At 31.4% G+C, this 20692-nt stretch overlaps 1 protein-coding gene across 4 annotated transcripts; it reads left to right on the plus strand.

The window, feature by feature from the left end:
* The first annotated feature begins 8614 nt into the window (after positions 1-8614).
* On the plus strand, positions 8615-14374 carry LOC129306156 (pentatricopeptide repeat-containing protein At1g08070, chloroplastic-like). Of its 4 annotated transcripts, XM_054946561.1 has the most exons (4): positions 8615-10469; positions 10554-10672; positions 10812-11688; positions 13849-14374. In XM_054946561.1, the coding sequence occupies exon 1, from the start codon at positions 8764-8766 to the stop codon at positions 10378-10380; it is 1617 nt and encodes a 538-aa protein (XP_054802536.1). In that variant the 5' UTR covers positions 8615-8763; the 3' UTR covers positions 10381-10469; positions 10554-10672; positions 10812-11688; positions 13849-14374. The 4 variants fall into 4 exon arrangements, with proteins under 4 accessions (XP_054802536.1, XP_054802534.1, XP_054802535.1 ...); XM_054946559.1 differs by having other exon boundaries at positions 10554-11688; positions 13865-14374; XM_054946560.1 differs by lacking the exon at positions 13849-14374 and adding an exon at positions 12571-12708 and having other exon boundaries at positions 10554-11688.
* Positions 14375-20692: the final 6318 nt, after the last annotated feature.

The raw sequence follows: 20692 nt of genomic DNA on the forward strand, positions 1-20692 counted from the left end.
CAAGCATGGACATCCTTGTGATGGAGCTAATGGTATTAGAAAATTAGAGGTGGTCGACAAGACATGAAGTGACAAATGAGATGAATCCATATTTGTGACATGTCAGACTTAATTTGACATGGCGGACTTAACTTGTAATAGCATGGTTGAATGTAATAAAAGGGAGCATGTAGCTTTGAATGACCATCTCCTTGTTTTATTGCATGTTGAAGGTGTTAAGGGAGACAAAGCAGATAGTTTATGGTTTCTATATCCCTAGTTCATTATTTTATACTAATTTATTATGGTTTTTAGTCTCTAGTGGTTGTCATAATGTACGCTATTGATTGTTTAGCTAGGAAGTAGGCACTATGCTAGAAATGAACTTGTGAATTAACTAGTATGTTGAATTGAATTGAACATGTGAATATGCTTTTGTTATTACTAGAATGACTTTGTATATATATGATGTTAAAATTGGATGACTGCTATAGATATGTCCAGCTAAAAATAAGTTAATTATCATATAACTATTGAGGGGTAGTAGATGTTTGGATTTGATTAGAGGAAATATGACTTGACCATAATCACAGTTTCATTAATTAGAATTATCACCCTATAAATCTATTTGTTTCTCCTACACAATCCAAAGCTTTTATTTCATATTATTCAACAAATTTCACTGTATCTCATCATCATCATCATTATCTCTCTCTCTCTCAATTTATTTTTATGCCTAACCTCTCTCTACTCATTCTCTATATATTTTCTTCCATTTCCCCACACTTTCTTGCATTTTCTTGCTAATTTTCATTTATACTTCCATTCTTCGATTGAACTCATATGTCTCTCCTTAGATTTCTTCATGTCTAAACTCATCTTGCCTGGTCATCAAGCATCCAAATCAGCATCCATTGAGGGCTAAGAGACGTGATTCTTGGGAGGATGGAATAGGAGGCTTGAGTTCTTAGATCCTAAGGGCTAAGTGTTGTGTTTTCTAGTTCTACTTTGATTCAATTGTTGTAATCTTTCCTTTCTAGGCTTAGGAATAAATGACTATGATAATTGGAGCTTTTGTTTAGTTGAACAATTGCATTAGAGCTCATAATTGATGCTGGTTTGTCTGATTGATTGAAGAATTGTTGGATATTTGATTTATAATTTAAATACCTAGCCTTTTCCATTGAATTCTCTTGTGATTAGCATGTAAATCAAGGTCTTGTATTGTTAATTCAAGTGAATTGATTCGTTAATGAGGGAAATCAATTAGAGACTTCTAGGTTGAGGGCAAGATTGCTCAACTTACACTAATTGCAAATTATAGGTGTTTGATAAAGTGTCACTTAGAGGTTAGAAAAAACTCACTAGGGTCTTAGGGGTTCCTAATTACTATTGCACTATCTTAAGGAGAACTTTACATACAATTGGAACTAATTAATAGGCATGGAACACTAATCAATTAAGAAGATAGTAAGGATAGCTTCTAACTCCAAAATCCTACGAAGATTAATTGCCAAGTGAAATTGAGCATTGAATGCAAGCATCAACAATTGACTTCTTGGATCCAATTAACATATATGGTTCTCTTTCATTTGGAGGGTATGAAATAAGATCGTACATGACTGCATGAGAGTTTTGTATTATATCATCCCAAGGCATTTTGGCATAAGTAATTTATGTTTATCTTAATTGTTCCAATGCTTATCTTTCTTTTGATCATCGTAACCTCTTAAGAAAAGGTTAATAAGGTAAAGCGATGGAATTTAATAAGAAATTTTTTATGTCTCAAAAGGGATATTCCCTCTTAGTGAATCAGGTCCAAAATATAAACCCAATTATAAAATAAAGCTTTGTTAGAATAAGAAAAAGTCTAGGTCACCAATTGCAATATAACTAAGTTGTTGAATATAATATTTCCCTCAAGAATTCAAAACCAAGAGAGGGAACAATTATCGTATGCACATCTGAAAAACTGTCACATGTGTATAGGAGTGATATGTGGATGAGTGCAAAAGGTAGTTATTCACTCTGCATATTCTGACAACAAAAACTTCCCTCTCTCTTTTCACTTTGTGTGCACTTGATATGTAATCAAAATAAAGTTAGAATGCATAACTCCTTTCCCACGTAAACCCAACAACCAATGCAACATATCAAGTTTGTTTTTTAAGTCCATTTTCTTACAGTTATTATATATAAAACCTGAATGTTCATGGATGATAGTCTTATTGAACATGATTTATAGTCTAACCAAGAATTTTATGTTGGCAGCAGCTATAGTAATTCTCATATGAATTGTGTTTGAGAATATTTTTGTAAAGAATTATTTTGTCACACATAGTTTGAATGTACAGATAAAAAATATTTCTAGAAAGCTATTTTAAAACTAAAAACCTTGCATATATAATTTGATCAACCTTCTACAATGCATAGGAGGAGGATCATCACAAAGTTTTCCCATATTGCTATGAGTATTTTTTGCAATCTAATTCTAGTAAGTTCAATTATACATGCTCGATGTGCAGTTTAAACAATGAGTTGATAAATTTTTTTCAAAAAATGGTATATGATTCCAATTCTCATCAATTTTTATTCAAATATCGATTGCATATCCACTTTTACACTAAATTAAATTTTTCTATATTTACAAAAATTTCATCTTTTTCTTTAAGTTGCAGTAAAAAAAAATCTCCCCAAGGAGAGAGAATTATATTTATTTTAAAGATTATATTAGATAGTAAAACATAGTGTTAAGGTACAAAAATATATCCAAAAACTTTTTTTCAAAAATTTTTGATATCTTCAAATCAACAATGACGCATGGATACCCATTAAATTTATAAAAAAAGCTAACTTTTCTCAATTTGTTAAAATAACCTAATGTTGACAATTAAGTTTTAATAATAAAACTTAACAAACTGAGAAATATTGGTCTCTTTCATAAAGTTTTGATAAGTGCACATACATCATTATTAACTTAAAAATAGTCAAAGTTCATATACAAAACAAAAATTAATGTATATTTTTGCAACTCAACCTTAAAACATAAAGTAAAACTAATCCTTATTCTATCGAAGAATGTGAAGAAAAGATGGCACATATAAATTCAGAAACTAGATAATTTAATAAATAGTTGAACGAATACAGTACTAATTTCTTCATTTTCTCTCTTTTGAAAAACTAACCATATAAAACTTGTCTGTACAACAAGATGTAGGAGAGAAAAGAGAAATAGAGGGATGAAATATAAAGCTCTCTTTGGATAAACATCAACAACAAAGCTTCGATCAGAATTATAAGTTTCTTCAATTATGGGCTCCAACTTTGGTAAGTTCATCAATGAACCTTTATTTTGATAGGTTATGAATAGAGATGGTGCAACCTCACCACAATAATGCTTATTCTGGATGCCTCTCAATCCTTTAACCATTTTCCTTCTCTTCTTCTTTGATCTGACAAGATCAAAGAGACACAAAAGGAAAATGGTTTGGCTTGCCAAAGAATTTAGATTGGAGACATGTACATCAGCAAGCAATATGGAATGTTAATTATGCAAATATATTCAATATTGAGAGTCTCAAGTTAGTAAAAGATAAGAGATAAATACTCAACAATTTGTGGTGGCAATTAGTGACAAATAATTAGTGATTGAAATTGAAAAGGTCTATCATCACAAACAAGAAATTTTACTTTTTCTTAGATTATGTGTTAAAATAGGACACGTATATGGGCATGGTAGTTAAATCTCAACAACCTAGAAAACATTATAGAACACAAGATATGAATGCCCATCTTATTAATTTGGTAACTTCCAAATATTGCAAAAATGTAAATAGCGCAATTGTTTTTTATTTCTTAAAAATTATTAATAAATAGTTTAAATATGATTTTTTTTTAATTTAAGATGTCAATCTTGGTTAAATTTGCCATTAGAAAGCAAGAATAAAGTATTTTCTCATTCATTGATTCATATGGAACTATTTTGGATGTCTCCAATCTTAGTAATTTCATTTTTTTTCTTTTAAAAGGCATTGTACATTGGCACACAAGGTTTGAGATATTTAGGACTGATTATGGCTTGTGAATAATTATAATTTATATTGATGTTGATGACCAAATAATCATATTCACTAGATATTTCGCCCCATGTAAAGTGAAAAAGAAAAATATCAACATTAAAAAATTTAGGTTAAAAGAAAATTTTGTTTTAGAAGTATTTTGGATAACATTGGTTATTATAAACTATATCGAAACAACTTTCAAGTGCCAAAATCATTGAATGTTATTCTTTGACTAGTAGACATGGATATATTGACTTTTAATTTAATTAAGATTGACTTTCACTTAATGGCATAATGTTATTGATCTTTGGAGCTATGTAAAAACATCAAACCCTTGGAGTTGCAATGTGTGCCAGAAGAACTGTGTAAAAATCCTCCAATCTAATCCAACTTAAGCCAAACCCATCATATTTTGTCCAGAGATCAAACTCTTTTTTTGGATTAGACTGGACAAGAGATTGAACATCTAGACCATTTGATCCAGTATGGTCCTATAAATTTATTTAATATAATTACAAATAATTTATTAATTATTATTATTATAATAAGTTAATTTATAATAATTATTAATTTTTTGTGTTTTATACTTGTGAAATCATGAATATTGAGCAAAATTTCAGCATTAACTAACCTCAATCTTTTCCTTTTACTGGTGAAATTTGTTGCTAACTTGGTATAATGGACTTTAGACATGTTGAATGTTATTTAATATTGTTAAAAGTTATTTAATTTAAATCATTTGTGTTGTAGCTAAAATACTTTTTCTTGTTGTTTGATATTATTGTGGATTTATAATTAATGTTGTGATAAATTTTATATGACTATAAGAAATTTTATTATATTAATTGAGTTTCTTATATTGAAATAAATTGCTACCTTTCATAGATGAAAAGGAAAAAAAACAAAATGAAATACTAGAAAAGACTGAGACCAGTCTCTTAATTCTACTTAACCAGTCCAGTCTTGTTTTGCTTAAGGTTATACTAGAATCAAACCAAATCACGGGTTGTTTAACTCAATCCTTTTCATAAAAAGAACTAGACTTTAGGTTAGGCAGAAGTCCTATCAGGTCAATACTTTGTGTAGCCCTATATGCCAGTGTGGAAAAGATACAGCAGGCTTCCTCTTCAACCAATTTGAGGTCAAGGCAATTTGCCAATGGGGTGGTTTAGGGAGAATTTTAGTTCAGTACCTTTGCAGAGACTTAATTTCAGGTGAGTTCAAAAAATTTTAAAATTTCAATTCATTCAAAGGGAGAAAAGTCAAAAGAATTTCACTGGTAAAAAGATCAAAATACCCTTTACTTGTTATGCAGAATCATTAGTTGTTAATTTTATTACCACACTTGTTAATTTACCAATATCACTTATAAATTACATTCATTTGCCAAACAATCAGTAACTTTATTTATTAATTTGTTAACATTAGTTGTAAATTACAAGACCCGTTAATAATTTATAATTGATGTTAATAAATTACAAGACTTATTAATAATTTATAACTGATGTTAATAAATTAATAATTAAAATTTATAATTTAACAAGTAATGTTGCTGCTTATAATTGAAAAAGTGATATAAAGTCTTATATAATTATTGACATGTTAACTCATATTTGTAAGTTAACAAGTGGAGTAAAAAAATTAACAACTAATGATTATACATAACTAGTGAAAGGTATTTTGATCTTTTCATTGATGAAATTTTTTTGATTTTTTTTCTCTGGACTTAACTGAAATTTTTTTAAAAGAAAATTTAGATCCACTTAAAATTAATCTCTATAGAGGTACTGAGTTTTTTTTTTTTTTTGTTAATAAGAGGTACTGAATTTAAATTCTGCCAGTGGTTTATCATGATGAACTGGGCTGATACTGTTACCCAACAGTACGCCGAAGGAAAATGGCGACGTGGTGCTCTCAGCTCATGCCAAGGGAGTCCACAGCTATTGAAATGACATAGTGATGGATCATTTCATTGTAAAGCTATGAAAACGATCTTATTTCGATGAGTTAGCCTACAAACCCTTTGAAATTGGTGGAATGGGCTCGTAAAATAAGCCATTAAAAAACTCATGGGTTAGCCCCTTTTTTAAAAACAAAAAAACAAAAAACTAACACTCACTTGACGTCCCATTTCTCTCGTTTCTCCCATCCTTACAAGTTTCGTTTAATTACTTTTCCTTTTGGTGTCTATAACTCAACGCCGAAGGAAATATTTTTCATGGAAGAAAAGTTTCACGTGAACAAAATTTTCCCCCTTTCGATTGACTCCTTCGATCCGTGTAGGCTCCATCTAAGTTTGGTTCTTTATTTAGACTATAAGATACTCTATCATTAACTCTAGCGACTGGCTTTAGTTATGAAATGCTGATTATAAATCACTCCTATAATCAGCCCAAGAAGAAGATAATTTTATAAATTTCTTCCAGCCACCATCAGCGTCTGAAGCTGCACATCGAATAGCACTGGAATCAATCCAGCGTCGTGGTGACTGAAGAACAGCATTCCCACAAGCTGAAGTCAAATTAAAGGACTTTCTGGGATTTTAAGAAGCTTGCACAGAGAAGAGATCAGAGGTATGGAAGAAGGGTGCAGTATCTCCTTGAAGATCATTCTGTTGGCGTTCCTAATGGCAGCAATAGAGAATTCGCAGATTCCAGAAGAATAAATTTTTAACATTGAACCACATGTCCGCCTTGGTGTCCACTGTCCAAGCAACAATTATGAGTAACAAATGGGCAATATCTAATAGCGATTCTGATGCAGATTTACTAGTTCTAGCAAAGTAGCAAATAGCCAAATACTGTTAAACTAACCTTCATTTATATTTCTAGTTACTATGTGCTGATTATATTTTTTAAATCATTCCAGAAAAAATGGTGTATTTTGTGTTTTCCCAGCCCGTTTATTTGGCGGGTTCGCTTGAATGCAATCTGCCAAAATCCTGGCTCACGCAGACCAAATCGTAACCCATTTGTCTAGCTGTATTTCACTGAATGTAAACAGGATATGGCCATGGCCTCTTTTAAACTGGCATTTAAACTGGGTTAACCCAAATTGACTAGGCTAGTTTTGAGAGAATCGACTTTAATTTGAAAACTGAAGCAGGTCAACCTAGTCAAAGCAAAAAAAATATAAAAAAATAAATTTAGGTTAAGTCGTTGAGATTCACAATTTCTCTTTTCTCATCACTAATTCTCTTTTATCTTTTCTTCTCTAATCTTTAATCTCTTTTTTATGGCTCATGCTCAATCTTTGACTTCTTCTCCAACTTCTGCCTCAAGATCTAATGGTCCAGCCTTTGACATCAAGATCAAAATCTTGTGAGTTGTGACATGATAACATGCCTCCAACTCCAGTGTTTTCCTTTGAAATTGCGAGCTTGTACCAACATGCTTCTGCCTCCAACTCCAACGATCCAGGCATCTAGTCTTCAAAGTCGAGATCCCAATCATGATCAAAAAATTAATGTTTTATTTATATATTTGTGCATATAAATATTATTTTTGATTTAATTTTTATGTCATCGATTTGACCATCAGTCTAACTGATTGAACTATAAAAACCACCACCGGTTTGAGTTTTAAAATACTAATCCTGAGTATCACAATCGTACAAATTTTTTTAAAAAATAAAATGCAATCGTACAATTTTTTTTTTTAAAAAAATGGATTCACGAGTACTGCTGAATTCTTTAAATAAGAGTTGATTTTAAAAAAAAAAAGTCAATTTTAGAGAAATTGGGTTTAGGAGCCCATTTCTCGGTTCTGGCCATATCCGCAATTTCCAACTTCGTCCGCTTCCCCTTTTCAGCCTTTCATCATTTTGTACAGCACTATTACAATAAACGATTTTAAGCTAGCAATAGGCCTCGCTTCACTCACAACACAAGCCTTTCCAACACCTTCTCGGCTTCTCTTTTCTTCCGCACCTCCCTCGGCCTACGCACTTGTCTTGGCGGCCGTCCCCAGTCGCCATCACCATTGGTTTACCGCAAGTTTCTCCTCTCTATGCGCTGCTCGTTCTCATTTATTCTCTCCTCTCCATTTTTTATTTCTTCTGTCTGCTCGCTCTCGCTGCTGTTTTTTATCCCCCTCTGATGTGGTGTTATTTTTCCTTTTCAGTCTGTCTACTCGCTCTCTGCTAGTTTCTATTTCTATCTTTCCCTGCGTTTGCTCTCTGTTTCTCAGCTGTTGATTTTGGAAGAAGGTTGGCCCCCAATTTTTTCATAATGTCTGTATTGCTGAGTATTGCAATCAAAAGAATAGAGTGATCCGTTTTTTTCCCTTTCGTTCATCACTGACATGCTTTTTAGTGCTTGAGATATAATATGAATAGTCCTGAAAGTTGAAACATTTGATTGTAACTGAAACTACTTTATTTAACATCTGAAAGTTTGGGTTCGTCTCCAGTCCCTCCGGATGAAACTCCCATACGTCGCGTAGCAGCTTGGTTCCATTGCTGGTTTTCATCCTATATTTTTGTGATTTATTCGCTCTATGAGAAGCTTCTAGCTGCCTTATTCTGGAAAATAGCGAACATTCTGTTGAGTTTAGTTCAGAAGCCACCGCACAGAGTACTCGAAGAAAAATTCATTTCCTTTCTACAGTCATGTAGAACCCATAAACAACTCCTCCAGATTCATGGTCAGATAATTGCCCATGGATTTGAGGAAAATGAGTACGTCACCCCAAAGTTCTTCACGGCTTGTGCAGCACTCAAGAAGATGGCCTATGCCCGAAAGGCGTTCGATCAAATTCCTGATCGGAGCACTGCTCTATGGAATGCCATGTTTAGAGGGTATTCACAAAATGATTCTTACTGGGAAGTCATTGTGCTGTTCTTTCAAATGAATAGAGCCGGCGCACTGCCTAGTTGCTTCACCTTTCCCATTGTTCTTAGATCTTGTGGGAAGGTCAATGCAACAACTGAAGGAGAAGAAGTTCACTGTTTTGTAATAAAAGGAGGTTATAAATCAAATCCATTTGTGGCAACCACATTGATTGATATGTATTCAGCTAGGGGGTCAGTTGGAGCTGCTTATAAAGTGTTTGGTGGGATGCTTGATAGGAATGTAGTTGCATGGACTTCTATGATTAATGCATATGTCGGTTGTCATGACATAGTTTCTGCACGACGCCTTTTTGACTTAGCACCAGAGCGTGATATCATCTTGTGGAACACTATGATTTCGGGTTATATAGAATTGGGTGATATGGCAGCAGCAAGACAAGTTTTTGATAATATGCCCAACCGGGATATTATGTCATGGAACACAATATTGAGTGGTTATGCGACTAATGGGGATGTTGAATCCTGTGAGAAGTTGTTCAAAGATATGCCTCAAAGAAATGTCTTTTCTTGGAATGGAATGATTGGAGGTTATGCTCGCAATGGACGTTTTTCTGAAGTATTGGATTCTTTTAAACAGATGCTTATTGAAGCTGATGTGCTTCCTAATGATGCAACACTTGTTACGGTGCTGTCTGCATGTTCAAGATTAGGAGCTCTTGATATGGGTAAGTGGGTGCATATGTATGCAGATGGTATTGGTCTAACAAGAAACCAGTTTGTTGGAAATGCTTTGATTGACATGTATGCAAAATGTGGGAATATAGAAAGTGCAATTGATGTGTTCAACACTCTGGATAGAAAAGATATAATTACATGGAACACCATCATCAATGGCCTAGCCATACACGGGCATGCTGTTGATGCCTTGAGTTTGTTTGATCGGATGAAGAATGCAGGAGAAAAACCAGATGGGGTTACTTTTGTTGGAATTTTGGCTGCCTGTACACATATGGGTTTAGTCCAAGATGGGTTTTCATACTTCCAATCAATGGTGGATTGTTATTCACTTGTCCCTCAAATTGAGCATTATGGATGTATGGTTGATTTACTAGGAAGAGCTGGTCTTTTAGACCAGGCTATAGATTTTGTGAGGAAGATGCCAATGAAACCAGATTCAGTTATATGGGCTTCCCTACTGGGGGCATGCAGAATATACAAGAATGTTGATTTAGCTGAATTGGCTCTTCAACAGCTCATTGATCTTGAACCAAACAACCCTGCAAACTTTGTTGTGCTTTCCAACATATATAAGGATCTTGGAAGATGGCAAGATGTTGCACGATTGAAGGTTGCAATAAGAGATACTGGGTTCAAGAAACAACCGGGATGTAGTGTGATAGAGGTCAATGATAATGTGGTGGAATTTTATTCCTTAGATGAGAGACACCCTGATACAGAGGATATATATAGGACATTGAGAGGATTGACAATGCTGTTAAGATCATATGGATATGTTCCAAATCTAGCAGAGATTGGGCGTGGAACTTGAACGATGGAAGGAGTATCACATGATTGATAGATACTTTTATCACCTGCGAAATTATGGACGAAATTATCTCAAAAAGCAATTTTTTCAAGGTATGGGGTTTTCTTTAGTAATGGCTATTGGTTTATTTATAATCTATATATGCTCACATATCCTTTTCCTTTAATATGTTCCAGGCTCAGCAAGCAAAAGAAGAGGAAGAAAATGAACAGTTGGTGGAAGATTTAGATCAGAAATTCACTGATTTAATTCAGTTTAAAGCATTATTATCTCTGACGGTGCGGTACCCAGGAAGGTGAATTCCTTGGAGGCTCTGGTGAACAAGAGTATTACAATTGAACCTAGCAACAAATAGTTTATCTGGTACTCAGAAGATTTTTGTAGGCCCCGAGAGTTTCTTCTTGTAGCAATATCCTATTTGTTCTTTATGGCAGGACAAACCTGATGCTTATGACGAACTTGTCAAAGAATTGGTATTGTAAATGAGAGCTCGCCCCTCAGACAGGACAAAGACTCCTGGAGAGATTGCTCAAGAGGAAAGAGAACGCTTAGAGCGATTAGAGGTATTTATAAATTCCTTATGCTTGGCAAAGCTGGCTTTTAGAAATGGATGACTGTAACATTTGCCAGTTTACTCTTCAAGTGATGAAGATGATGAAAATTCAGAAAATCCGCCCAAAAAAAAAAAAAAAAAAACAACGAACCAAAGTTGCTCTCTGGGGATGAACTTGGTGGTTCCTTTTCTGTTAGTGAATAAACTATGAGCAAAAGGGGCTGGATTGATGAGATTCTTGAAAGAAAAAAATGCACAAGATTCTGCTGGTGAGAATGGTGAAGCTTCTGATGATTCTGAAAGTTCTGATGAAGATCCTGATGAATATGAAATCAGTCATTTTTTGAAGGATTGGGAACAAAGTGATTATGACAAAGAATGTCAAGCCAAATTTAGAGGATGAAGGGGAAGAAGATAGTGGTGAGGAAGAAGAGCGAGAGAAAAAAGCAGGACAGCATGACTGGGGCAACGCTGTGAAGAAGCCGAATGCTACAGTTCTTATAAATGCAAAGAAAAAAGATAATGTTGAACATGTTAAAAAGGATAGGGATTACTCAGATGCCAAGAAGATGGATTTCGGGGCTAAAAAATCTTCAGCAAAGTCAGACATTCCTTTTATAATTGAAGCTCCTAAGACCTTTGAAGAATTACGTTCATTGCTTGATAACTGCTCAAATTCTGACATTATCATGGTTGTTAACCGAATTCGAGCAACCAATGCAATCAAACTTGCTATAGAGAACCGCAAAAAGATGCAAGTATGTATCTATGTCCTTTTCCATTAAAATCATATTATTTGCATGCTTGTATAAAATTTCTAGTTTTGTCTGATTACTATCAGTTAAAGTGGAAACTCTTAGAAAATTTCCTCTTCGTAGTCTCTCTTTTTTGAACGTCAATGTTGTGTGCACAATGAATTAGAAAGTCAAGTAGCAATGCCTAAAATCTCTTTAACTCTTAACCATGCAGCTTTTAATGGTTTCGTGCTTCATCACTTGAATAACATTTTATAAATAGGGTTGAGTTATAAAAATATTCATGAAGTTTTTCTCCAAGAACTTCTAATATTCTTAAGTTAACAATGGTGCATGAGTATTAATTAATTTTATAAATAGTTAATATATAATTTAAATCATAAACCATTGATTTATGAGCAATTTGAATTCTAAACTTTTAAAAGATATATTTTAAATTATAAATAATTAAAGTTTGAACAATTTTATCTCTATTGTCAAACTTAAGCTAGCGTCTGTCAAAATGGAGCATAATGTGCGATTTTCATCTAATTTTATTCTCCCTCCCCCTCCTGTCCTCATTTGAGGAAAATCATAAATTAGGAATCATTTTGACCAACATTACTTTAAATTTAATGATAGGAAAAAAATTATCTCAATTTTAATTATTTAAAATTTAAAATGTACTTTTTAATAGTTCAAGGTTCGAGGTTCAAATTATCTTTAAACATATAGTTTAAGGTTCAAATTGAATATTAATTTTTTTTATAGAAAAGATTAATATTTTTTAATTTGTTAAGTTTTATTTTTAAAATTTAATGATCAATGTTAGGCTATTTGAATGAATTGGAAAAAGGTTGGTTTTTTTTTTTTTAATTTGGTGTAAAGTTAATGGGGATCGTGCAGAATCATATATCCAACGTTGGTCATGTTGAAAATGACGTATCTGGCGCTGGATTGGCTGAAAATGCGGAGCTTATCTCTGACCCTTTTATCCTGGGCCAATTGATGAGGTATCCCTGGCGAAGGCTCTGTTTGTGGCTCCTGCCCCTTTTCGACTCTTTGACCCAAAACCCTCCTAACGGCCCTAAACTCATCCCTTAGAAGCATGACCCCAACCCATCCTAGGGTTCAAAATGGTCCTAATAGACTTCCAGGAAGAGATAATGTATAATTAAGATAACAAGAGAATCATATTTATTACAATAGTATATTTTTTATATGATTACTTGACCAAGTCAAATTCAAGCACTGTCAAATCCAATTAAGAGCAGCTCTTTCAAAAGTGTTAATTTTTTAAATTTACATAAACTCAAACTCAAAACTTCATATTTAAGCAGTCATAACTCTTTTTACTAAAATAAAAGCTTGTTGGTCTAGGCTAAAAAATAATTATTTTTTGTTACATTTTATTTTTCTGATCCTATTTATAAATTACTTTTAATATGTTTTACCGAAATTAAAGAAAACGTTAAAACTCATTAACTCTGTTTAAAAATTTAATAATTTCTTAACTTTACCCCATTTAAATATACATACTTTAATAATTTATTTTCTCTCTCCAATATTTTTTGGAGGGCAATTGAAGAAATTTATAATAAAAATTTGATGAGGTAATCTATAAATAGGATCTGAAAAAAAAATCTTATCTTTCTCTATCATGTAAATAGGACTAAAGGAAGTAAGTTATGTAATAATTTAATTTCTAGCAAAAGACAAATTAAACTTGAACATAAATGCTTTGAAACATAAAGAATATTATTTTATTCTGTTTAGATTGATAATGTCATGCACTATACACACACAATGGGGAGAATCAATTACGTACAATAATAATTTTCTTTGAAAATGATCCTACCGGGTCACACATACCCCCCAAGTTACGGCACACGGGACGTTAATTATATATGGTTGAAACCCAACAAACATTGGCCCTTCGTGACGGTTTAATCATTTCATTAATGCTCATGCTCTTCATTACCGGGTTCCTATATATTATCATAAGAGGTCGAGTGAAATGTCGGAAGCTGCCGCTATCGGTTCATCGACCCTCAAACAGAAAACACATAAACCTCACCTCACACTCTGCACGTAGGACTCATAACACTATCCATGATATCAACTATTTGAAAAAAATGGATTTAATATTCATGGATTATATAATATACTCACACGCTCTTACAGAGACTCTGATCTACAGCTTGGGAGGAGGCTAAGCACAATATTGACAATTACGACTACGTGATGGCAAAGGGGCTCCTTGTAGCTTGAACAAAAGCATAAGCAATTGCAATGGTATGAACGACGATGGCGAAGCAACCTCGGATTTCTCAAAACTGACTTCTTCTTCATCATCTTCATAGATTGTTTCCAAGGTTCTTTGGACGTTAATCCTAGAAACCTTCACACTCCGATGTGGCGCAACAGCCGAGAGTCGCGACAGCGATGAACTTTGTTTGTTTACTTTCACTGTTGAGCTTTCTGAAGCCATAACTAGGGTTTCAGATATATATGTTTGTTTTGTTTTGGGGACAACAAGGGTTTCGGCTATGGTTGTTTACAATGGCTATTAGAGCTTTAGAGGAGCAATGAGCTCGTTCTGCCTGTGTGTGGTATTTATACAGCCAATTGGACTTTGTGCACCAACCAACGTGCCCCTTTGATTCCAATTAATTGCATTAATGCCATTCACACACCTGCATTTATTTAATTATTTTTTTTTTCCGTGTGGGCCCTTAGTTCTTCCTTGGACTTTTGTTTCTAAAATCACTTTTATATATTTTTTTAATAAAATTTGATCTTATTTAAAAAAAAAGAAAAATATGCTTAGAATTAGTTTCTTTTCCACAAAAAATGATAATGTAGATTCCTTATATCCTCTCGTGTCCTTGTAACAATGTGCTTCCAATATTTTCAAGTGTCTTAAAAAAATATTGTTACATTCTTAAATTTGTTAAAAGAAAATTCAGAAATTTCAATTTTATCTCAAGAAAATGACAATTAAAAATCTCACAAAAAATTAATGTCAACTTAAAATTTCGTCATAATTTAGGTCTTAACTTCCTAAATTCAATACTCATTTTTCTACGTTTGAACACTAATTTTTTTTAAAAGTCCTAATTTAAAATTAACCCTTTTAGGAGATAATTAGTTACTGTTTTTTCTTTTACTTCTATTAAAAAGGTTGTTCCATCTGCACCTTTTCAATATTTTTGAAAAGATTTAATCCCTCCGTTAAAAAATATAAAGTATTTTTTAAAGAGTTAGATGTTCAAAAATATAAAACATTTTTAATCTTTAGAGGTTTAATTATTATCTTTTTTTCAAAAGTATCTCTATTAATAATGACTTTATATTTATTGTAGGGTGTTTAATAAGGATAAATATAGAAAGATAGGGTTAATTTAAAAGTAAATAACTACTTTATTGATAAGTGATATTCGATTAAAAATGCTTTACATTTTTAAATGGAGGGAGTAGTTATTTGGTTATTAGAATGGAATAAATTGAAAAAAATAAAGATAAAAATACTAAATCAAAATATAAAAGAGAAAAGGTGAATCATATTTTTAAGAGAGAAATATAATTTAATTGATGAAGTTGAGATTCATAATTAATGAAGCTTTTAGAGGGTATAATGATTTTATATTTATAGTATATAGCATTGAGTTTCATCATTTTGTTATGAAAAAAAATTAATTTATTTTTATTTTAATTTTTTAATCCATTTCATTCACCTCCTACTCAACAACTAAATGAGCCTTATGTTTGAAAATGTCTAGTAACTAGTAGCGAATAGGGCAAATCACTTCCTCTCTCACAACACATTTAAAGTCCATTAACAATAACTAGCAAAAGAAAATGTAACTGTTATCATTTTTCTTTACTTGTCAATAATTTTTTGGTAATTAAATATATTGTATGAGTAACCACCTTCTCTCAACAATCATTAAAAACATAAAAATTTCATCATGAGAAATTGAGAGATTACTTTTGATCACGTTTATAAAGAAATTAATTATTGTGCAAATTTTCTAACCTACAAAACTTCAAATGAGCATTTTAATATTACTTTACTTGATAATCCTCCCATAAATTGTAGAAACATTATATCTTCTGACAAGACATGAATTGATCTTTTTACATGATTTTTACTGTGATCTTGTATTAAAAAATGTATTGTATAAAACTTATGTGCAATTTTTTCTTTTATTTACAAATCACTTCATTAAATTTTTATCGTAATTTTTTTTATTTAACCTCCATTAAATTGAATGTTAGAAAGAAAAATATGTTATTAAAAAATATATATTTAATATGAAAAAAGTTAAAAAATTATTAAATTTTTAGACAGAGTTAATAAATTTTAAAGTTTTTCTTAATTTCTGTAAAACATGTTAGAAGTATTTTATAAATAAGATAAAAGGAATATTATAAAAAAAATAGGTGGACAGATATAGGAAGGAGGTAAGGGAGAAATGAAGAAATTTATGAGTTTCAAATCGTTCAAGACGTCATGGACATCAAATTTTTGACGAACTAAACGTAAGCTATAGTTTTTGTTAATTTCCACAGCTAATTTTATCAGTTTTCATGAGGCCATTAAATGGTTGCCTTTTTTTTTTTGTGAAATTGAAGCAGATGGAAAAATTATGTATTTATTCAATATTTAAATCGTGACTTATTTTCTGACCATATACGTTGTGACCCTTCTATAATGGGGGCAATCTGGAAGCTACCATGACAAAAGTGGCCCTGCTAATATATATTTTTTGGACTGAAGTGGTCGTACTAATTAAAAGCCTCTCGGAAGGCTCATGGAAATTGTGAAATTATTACGTTTATTCAAAATGTTACTTTAATTTGGAGACTTTATGTTGTTTATTTTTTTTTTGACCATTGACCTTACGTTGTTTATACTCTCTAATAAACTTATTAATTGTAAAAAACTTATTAAAGAGAAAATATGTATATGAATTGGAGGACTAAGTTAAAAAGTATAAATGAGTATTAATATGAGAAATAAAAAATATTATGAAATTATTTTATTTATACGTTCATATTGAATATTAATTAGTGAAAGTATAAATGATATACCACCATATAATGAAAATTTGAGTTAATTTACTCGATCAAACTATCATTAAACTGTCAAATCAGTATCTTGAGTTTATTCAAGTGTTTTATTTATAATTGATTGATGATGGTTCAATCATAGTTTTGACTATTAACTTTTAAATTAATATATTAATTAGTTTAATGTTTGTTTCGGTTTTTAATATTTTGTATCCTACACTTGAAAAATGTCGACCGTAGAGATAAACGATCCTATGAGGTCCCACATATTACCCAATTAATTTGCGTTAACTTGTAAGGGCTGCTTGTTTCACTTTCATCGTATATGTCCTCCCTGACACGGCACACCTGACGTTGGATGGCAATAGCAAAACGACAATGAATGCTGTACCAACTAAAGGCGTGTTTATTTGGATAGGAGGAAGGAAAATTTTTAATAATTTACATTTATAATTAATTTTTCACCACTCTTTTATTTTACACCTTCCCTTTATTAAAAATACATATTTTATAATTTTAATTTTTCATTTCTTTCAAATCCAGCTCATTAAAATCTCCATTTCCCTTCCTTCAAGGAAATTAGTGCATGAACCAACAAGGTGGGTTTAATTTTTGTCCACACATGAAGAAAATTTATAGTATGAAAAAGGTGGTTTTGAAGCTTGGCTTGCTTGACCCAATAAATGCGAAATTTGGGTGCATGCTTTGAGCGATTCAATTTTGTAATTTAGCGATCAGTTTTTTTTTTTACTTGTTTGTATTAATTAATTAGGAGGGGCATAAAAAACCAAAAAGTTAAATCAAAACATTGCAAGTTGAGTCTATATGACAACCAATTAGAGGGAAGGTGCAATGAGCCATTGTTTGACCTCAAGTAATTGTGTGCCTGAATTCATTGTCCCAGCCGACCTGGAAGGCTCATGGAAGTTTAGCCAAATTGCTTAGTATTTTGAGTTATTTTCAATTTTTGTCCCTAAGCTATTTTTATAGAAACCTTCACTATTTTAAATTCTTTGTTATGGCAATATCATTGTTAAAATAATTAAATTGTAGCAATGTTATCTTTAATATTACATAAGCAGACATATTGTCCGTTAATTTTATTGACTCAAATTTAATATTAGGATAACATTGCTAAAATTTAATTATTTCAAGGATGATATTATTATAACAAAGAATTTAGAATATTGGATACTTGTATGAAAATAATTTAGAGACAAAAATAGAGGTTAACTCTAATATTTTTTTTTCATTCTAATGGTATGTCATTTATATATATTTTATCTAATTTAATGAGCTCCAGGCCAACTAGAAGTGTGTGTACATTAAAAAGTAAAAGAATCAAAACAATATTATTGGATTTGTGGTGTATGCCGATATATAACCTGTAATTTCCTATCTTTTACCCATCCTGGGATCAACACAATAGCGATAATGATTGTTAATGATTAATTATCTTAGTAATAATGCGACCTTCCTTTAACAGAAATTTTAAATTTGAATCTATTATTGATGTTTGTATGCGATGTGTGTTTTTATTACCTATGAAAAAGGATAGTTAAGGGAATTTAAAACAAAAACACAATAGCCACGACTAAAAAAAACTTAGACATTTAATCTTATATATTTAAAGTACTTATTTATAATTAAATCAAGATATATGTATATATATAATAGATTACTTATTCTATAATAAATTTTTATTATTTATTTTATTAACATATAAAAATTTACATACTTTAATTTGATTGAATGAAAGTATATTAAATATGTAAGTATAAGTATATAAATCTTGCCCCAACAGCTATATGCCAGTGAGTGTACGCCATTATTGTTGAGTCAATTCCAAGAATGTTCAAGATGCTAAGATTTAGTTCTTATGAGGTCGTCTTTATTTAGAATATTTGGACCTTTGTACTCATTCTTAGCTGTACTCTTTAATTTCTTAGAAGCTGCTTGGGGCCTTTCGTGACGGATGAGAAAAATTAAAAAGTTGGGTGGCAGATTTTGCATGCATACACTTTATGATTTTTTGTTTTGATTCCATCAGTCTTCTCTTAGAAAATTTGGGATATTATCATTTTGAACTCTTATTGGGTGAGATTATTATTACCAGCAATGATTTTGTAATAATGTTTGAAAATATTTTTAACATATTTATTTAACTCAATTGTCTCTCTTAACCCTAAAACTCAAACTTAAAACTTTAAAATAAATTAATTTAATTTTTTATTTACAGATTAATCAGTTGAACTAAGTGCTCAATTGCACTTTATGGTTTTCTCACATGCCGGTTTGGATTTGCAGCAGACAAAAGGCAAAAGAGCATTTTTTGTTCGTAATTAAAATCCTTTTTCATGTTTTGTTTTCTTTCTAAAAGTAGTTTTGTCTTGTCGTTTTGAAAATGAAGCTCTCTCAGTTATCCCTGGCTTCGTTTTCTCGGTATGATTTTTTATTCAGTACAGTCACTATTTTGTTTTACATGTAGGTATTTCTTTTTTTTTTTCCCCTTGCATAAAATTATGGGAGGATCTCATATAACGTCCACTTCAAGGAACAAAATCTCTCTGCATTGTATCAAAAAAAAAAAAAAAATTCTCTCTGCATACTCAATAGAATTTGATATTACTCAGCAAGCCTAATGCTCACAAAAGCAATTATTTTCCTCTCTAAAATTACCCAATTACCCTTAATGAGTTAAAAAGCTTAAAGTGTAAATCCATATAAACTCAAACTTTTTCTTGTAAATAATTGAATTTTTTTATTATTTTTGGATCTTCGGTTATAAATTTCCTTCAGTTAACTTATAAATATTTTCTTTTTCTAGCATAAGTGTAAACTCATATGAACTTTTGTGAATAAACAAATTTCTTATTGTAAATAATTGGACTTTTTTTTTGTTATTTTAAGAACATTTTATTGTTATTTCTTTTCGGTTAACTTATAAATTTTTTTGAAATATAAGTGTAAACTAACATGAACTCTTATAAACAAATGAACTTCTTGCCATAAATAATTGAATTTTTCTTGTTATTCATGGATTTCTATTGTTAATTTTATTGATTCTAAATTTTTTCAAGTATAAATATAAACTCACATGGATTTTTGTGAATAAGCAGATTTCTTATTGTAAATAAGTAAACTTTTCTTTTTGTAATTTACGAACCTTCTGTTGTTAATTTCTTTTGAACACATATGTTTTCACTTATTAAAGACATTATAGTCTTTTCATCTTAAAAAATAATTGCACTTGAGGTTTTTAGTTCTCCAGATAAATACAAGAATTCATTGAGTCTGCAGAGAAATTTTGTTTCTTTGGTGGACCTTCTATGGCTTCTCCCTAAAATTAATGTTTTTGGTTAGTTCTTATCCAAATCTCTCTTCATGTGGGCATTTGACCCAGCTTGGTTGGAGATATAGAGCCTAAGATATAGACTTTGAGAGTTGACCAAAGTATCAAAAGAATTTGGAGAGCTATTTAGCGTATGTGGTTCACTGTAGTGAAATATATATAACTTGAGAATAAATGTTGGTCCATACAAGTTAAGAAGCTCCTCCTTCTCTCTAGCCTGCTGGAGAGAAGGATTATCTTCTTTGAATCCTTCTCAGCTTTCTCTCTATTTCTTCCTCATGAATCTTAAGTCCAAGATTGATGCAAACTTCACCTTCTCTACCTCCTCACATCACAAGCAGACTACAAATCCCCCTGCGTCCTCAGAAGATATTGTTCTATTTGTTAGAAATACCACTAAAGCTGATGAAGTCATGGCTGATAAAATTCAGAAACACATCAAGCTTTAAAATTACAGATTCTACAGAACAACTCAGATTCAAACAAAGGTCAGAACAATGATCCACAAGGGCAACCTATGGATATGCAGATGAATGAAGCTGCTAACAATCAAATCCAATCATGCAAATTAGATGTTCATCAAAGGACCAAAGCACCTCT

Source organism: Prosopis cineraria, unplaced genomic scaffold (assembly GCF_029017545.1).
Source record: "Prosopis cineraria cultivar Desert tree isolate PC_DT_omini unplaced genomic scaffold, ASM2901754v1 PC3, whole genome shotgun sequence".
NCBI lineage: Eukaryota > Viridiplantae > Streptophyta > Magnoliopsida > Fabales > Fabaceae > Prosopis > Prosopis cineraria.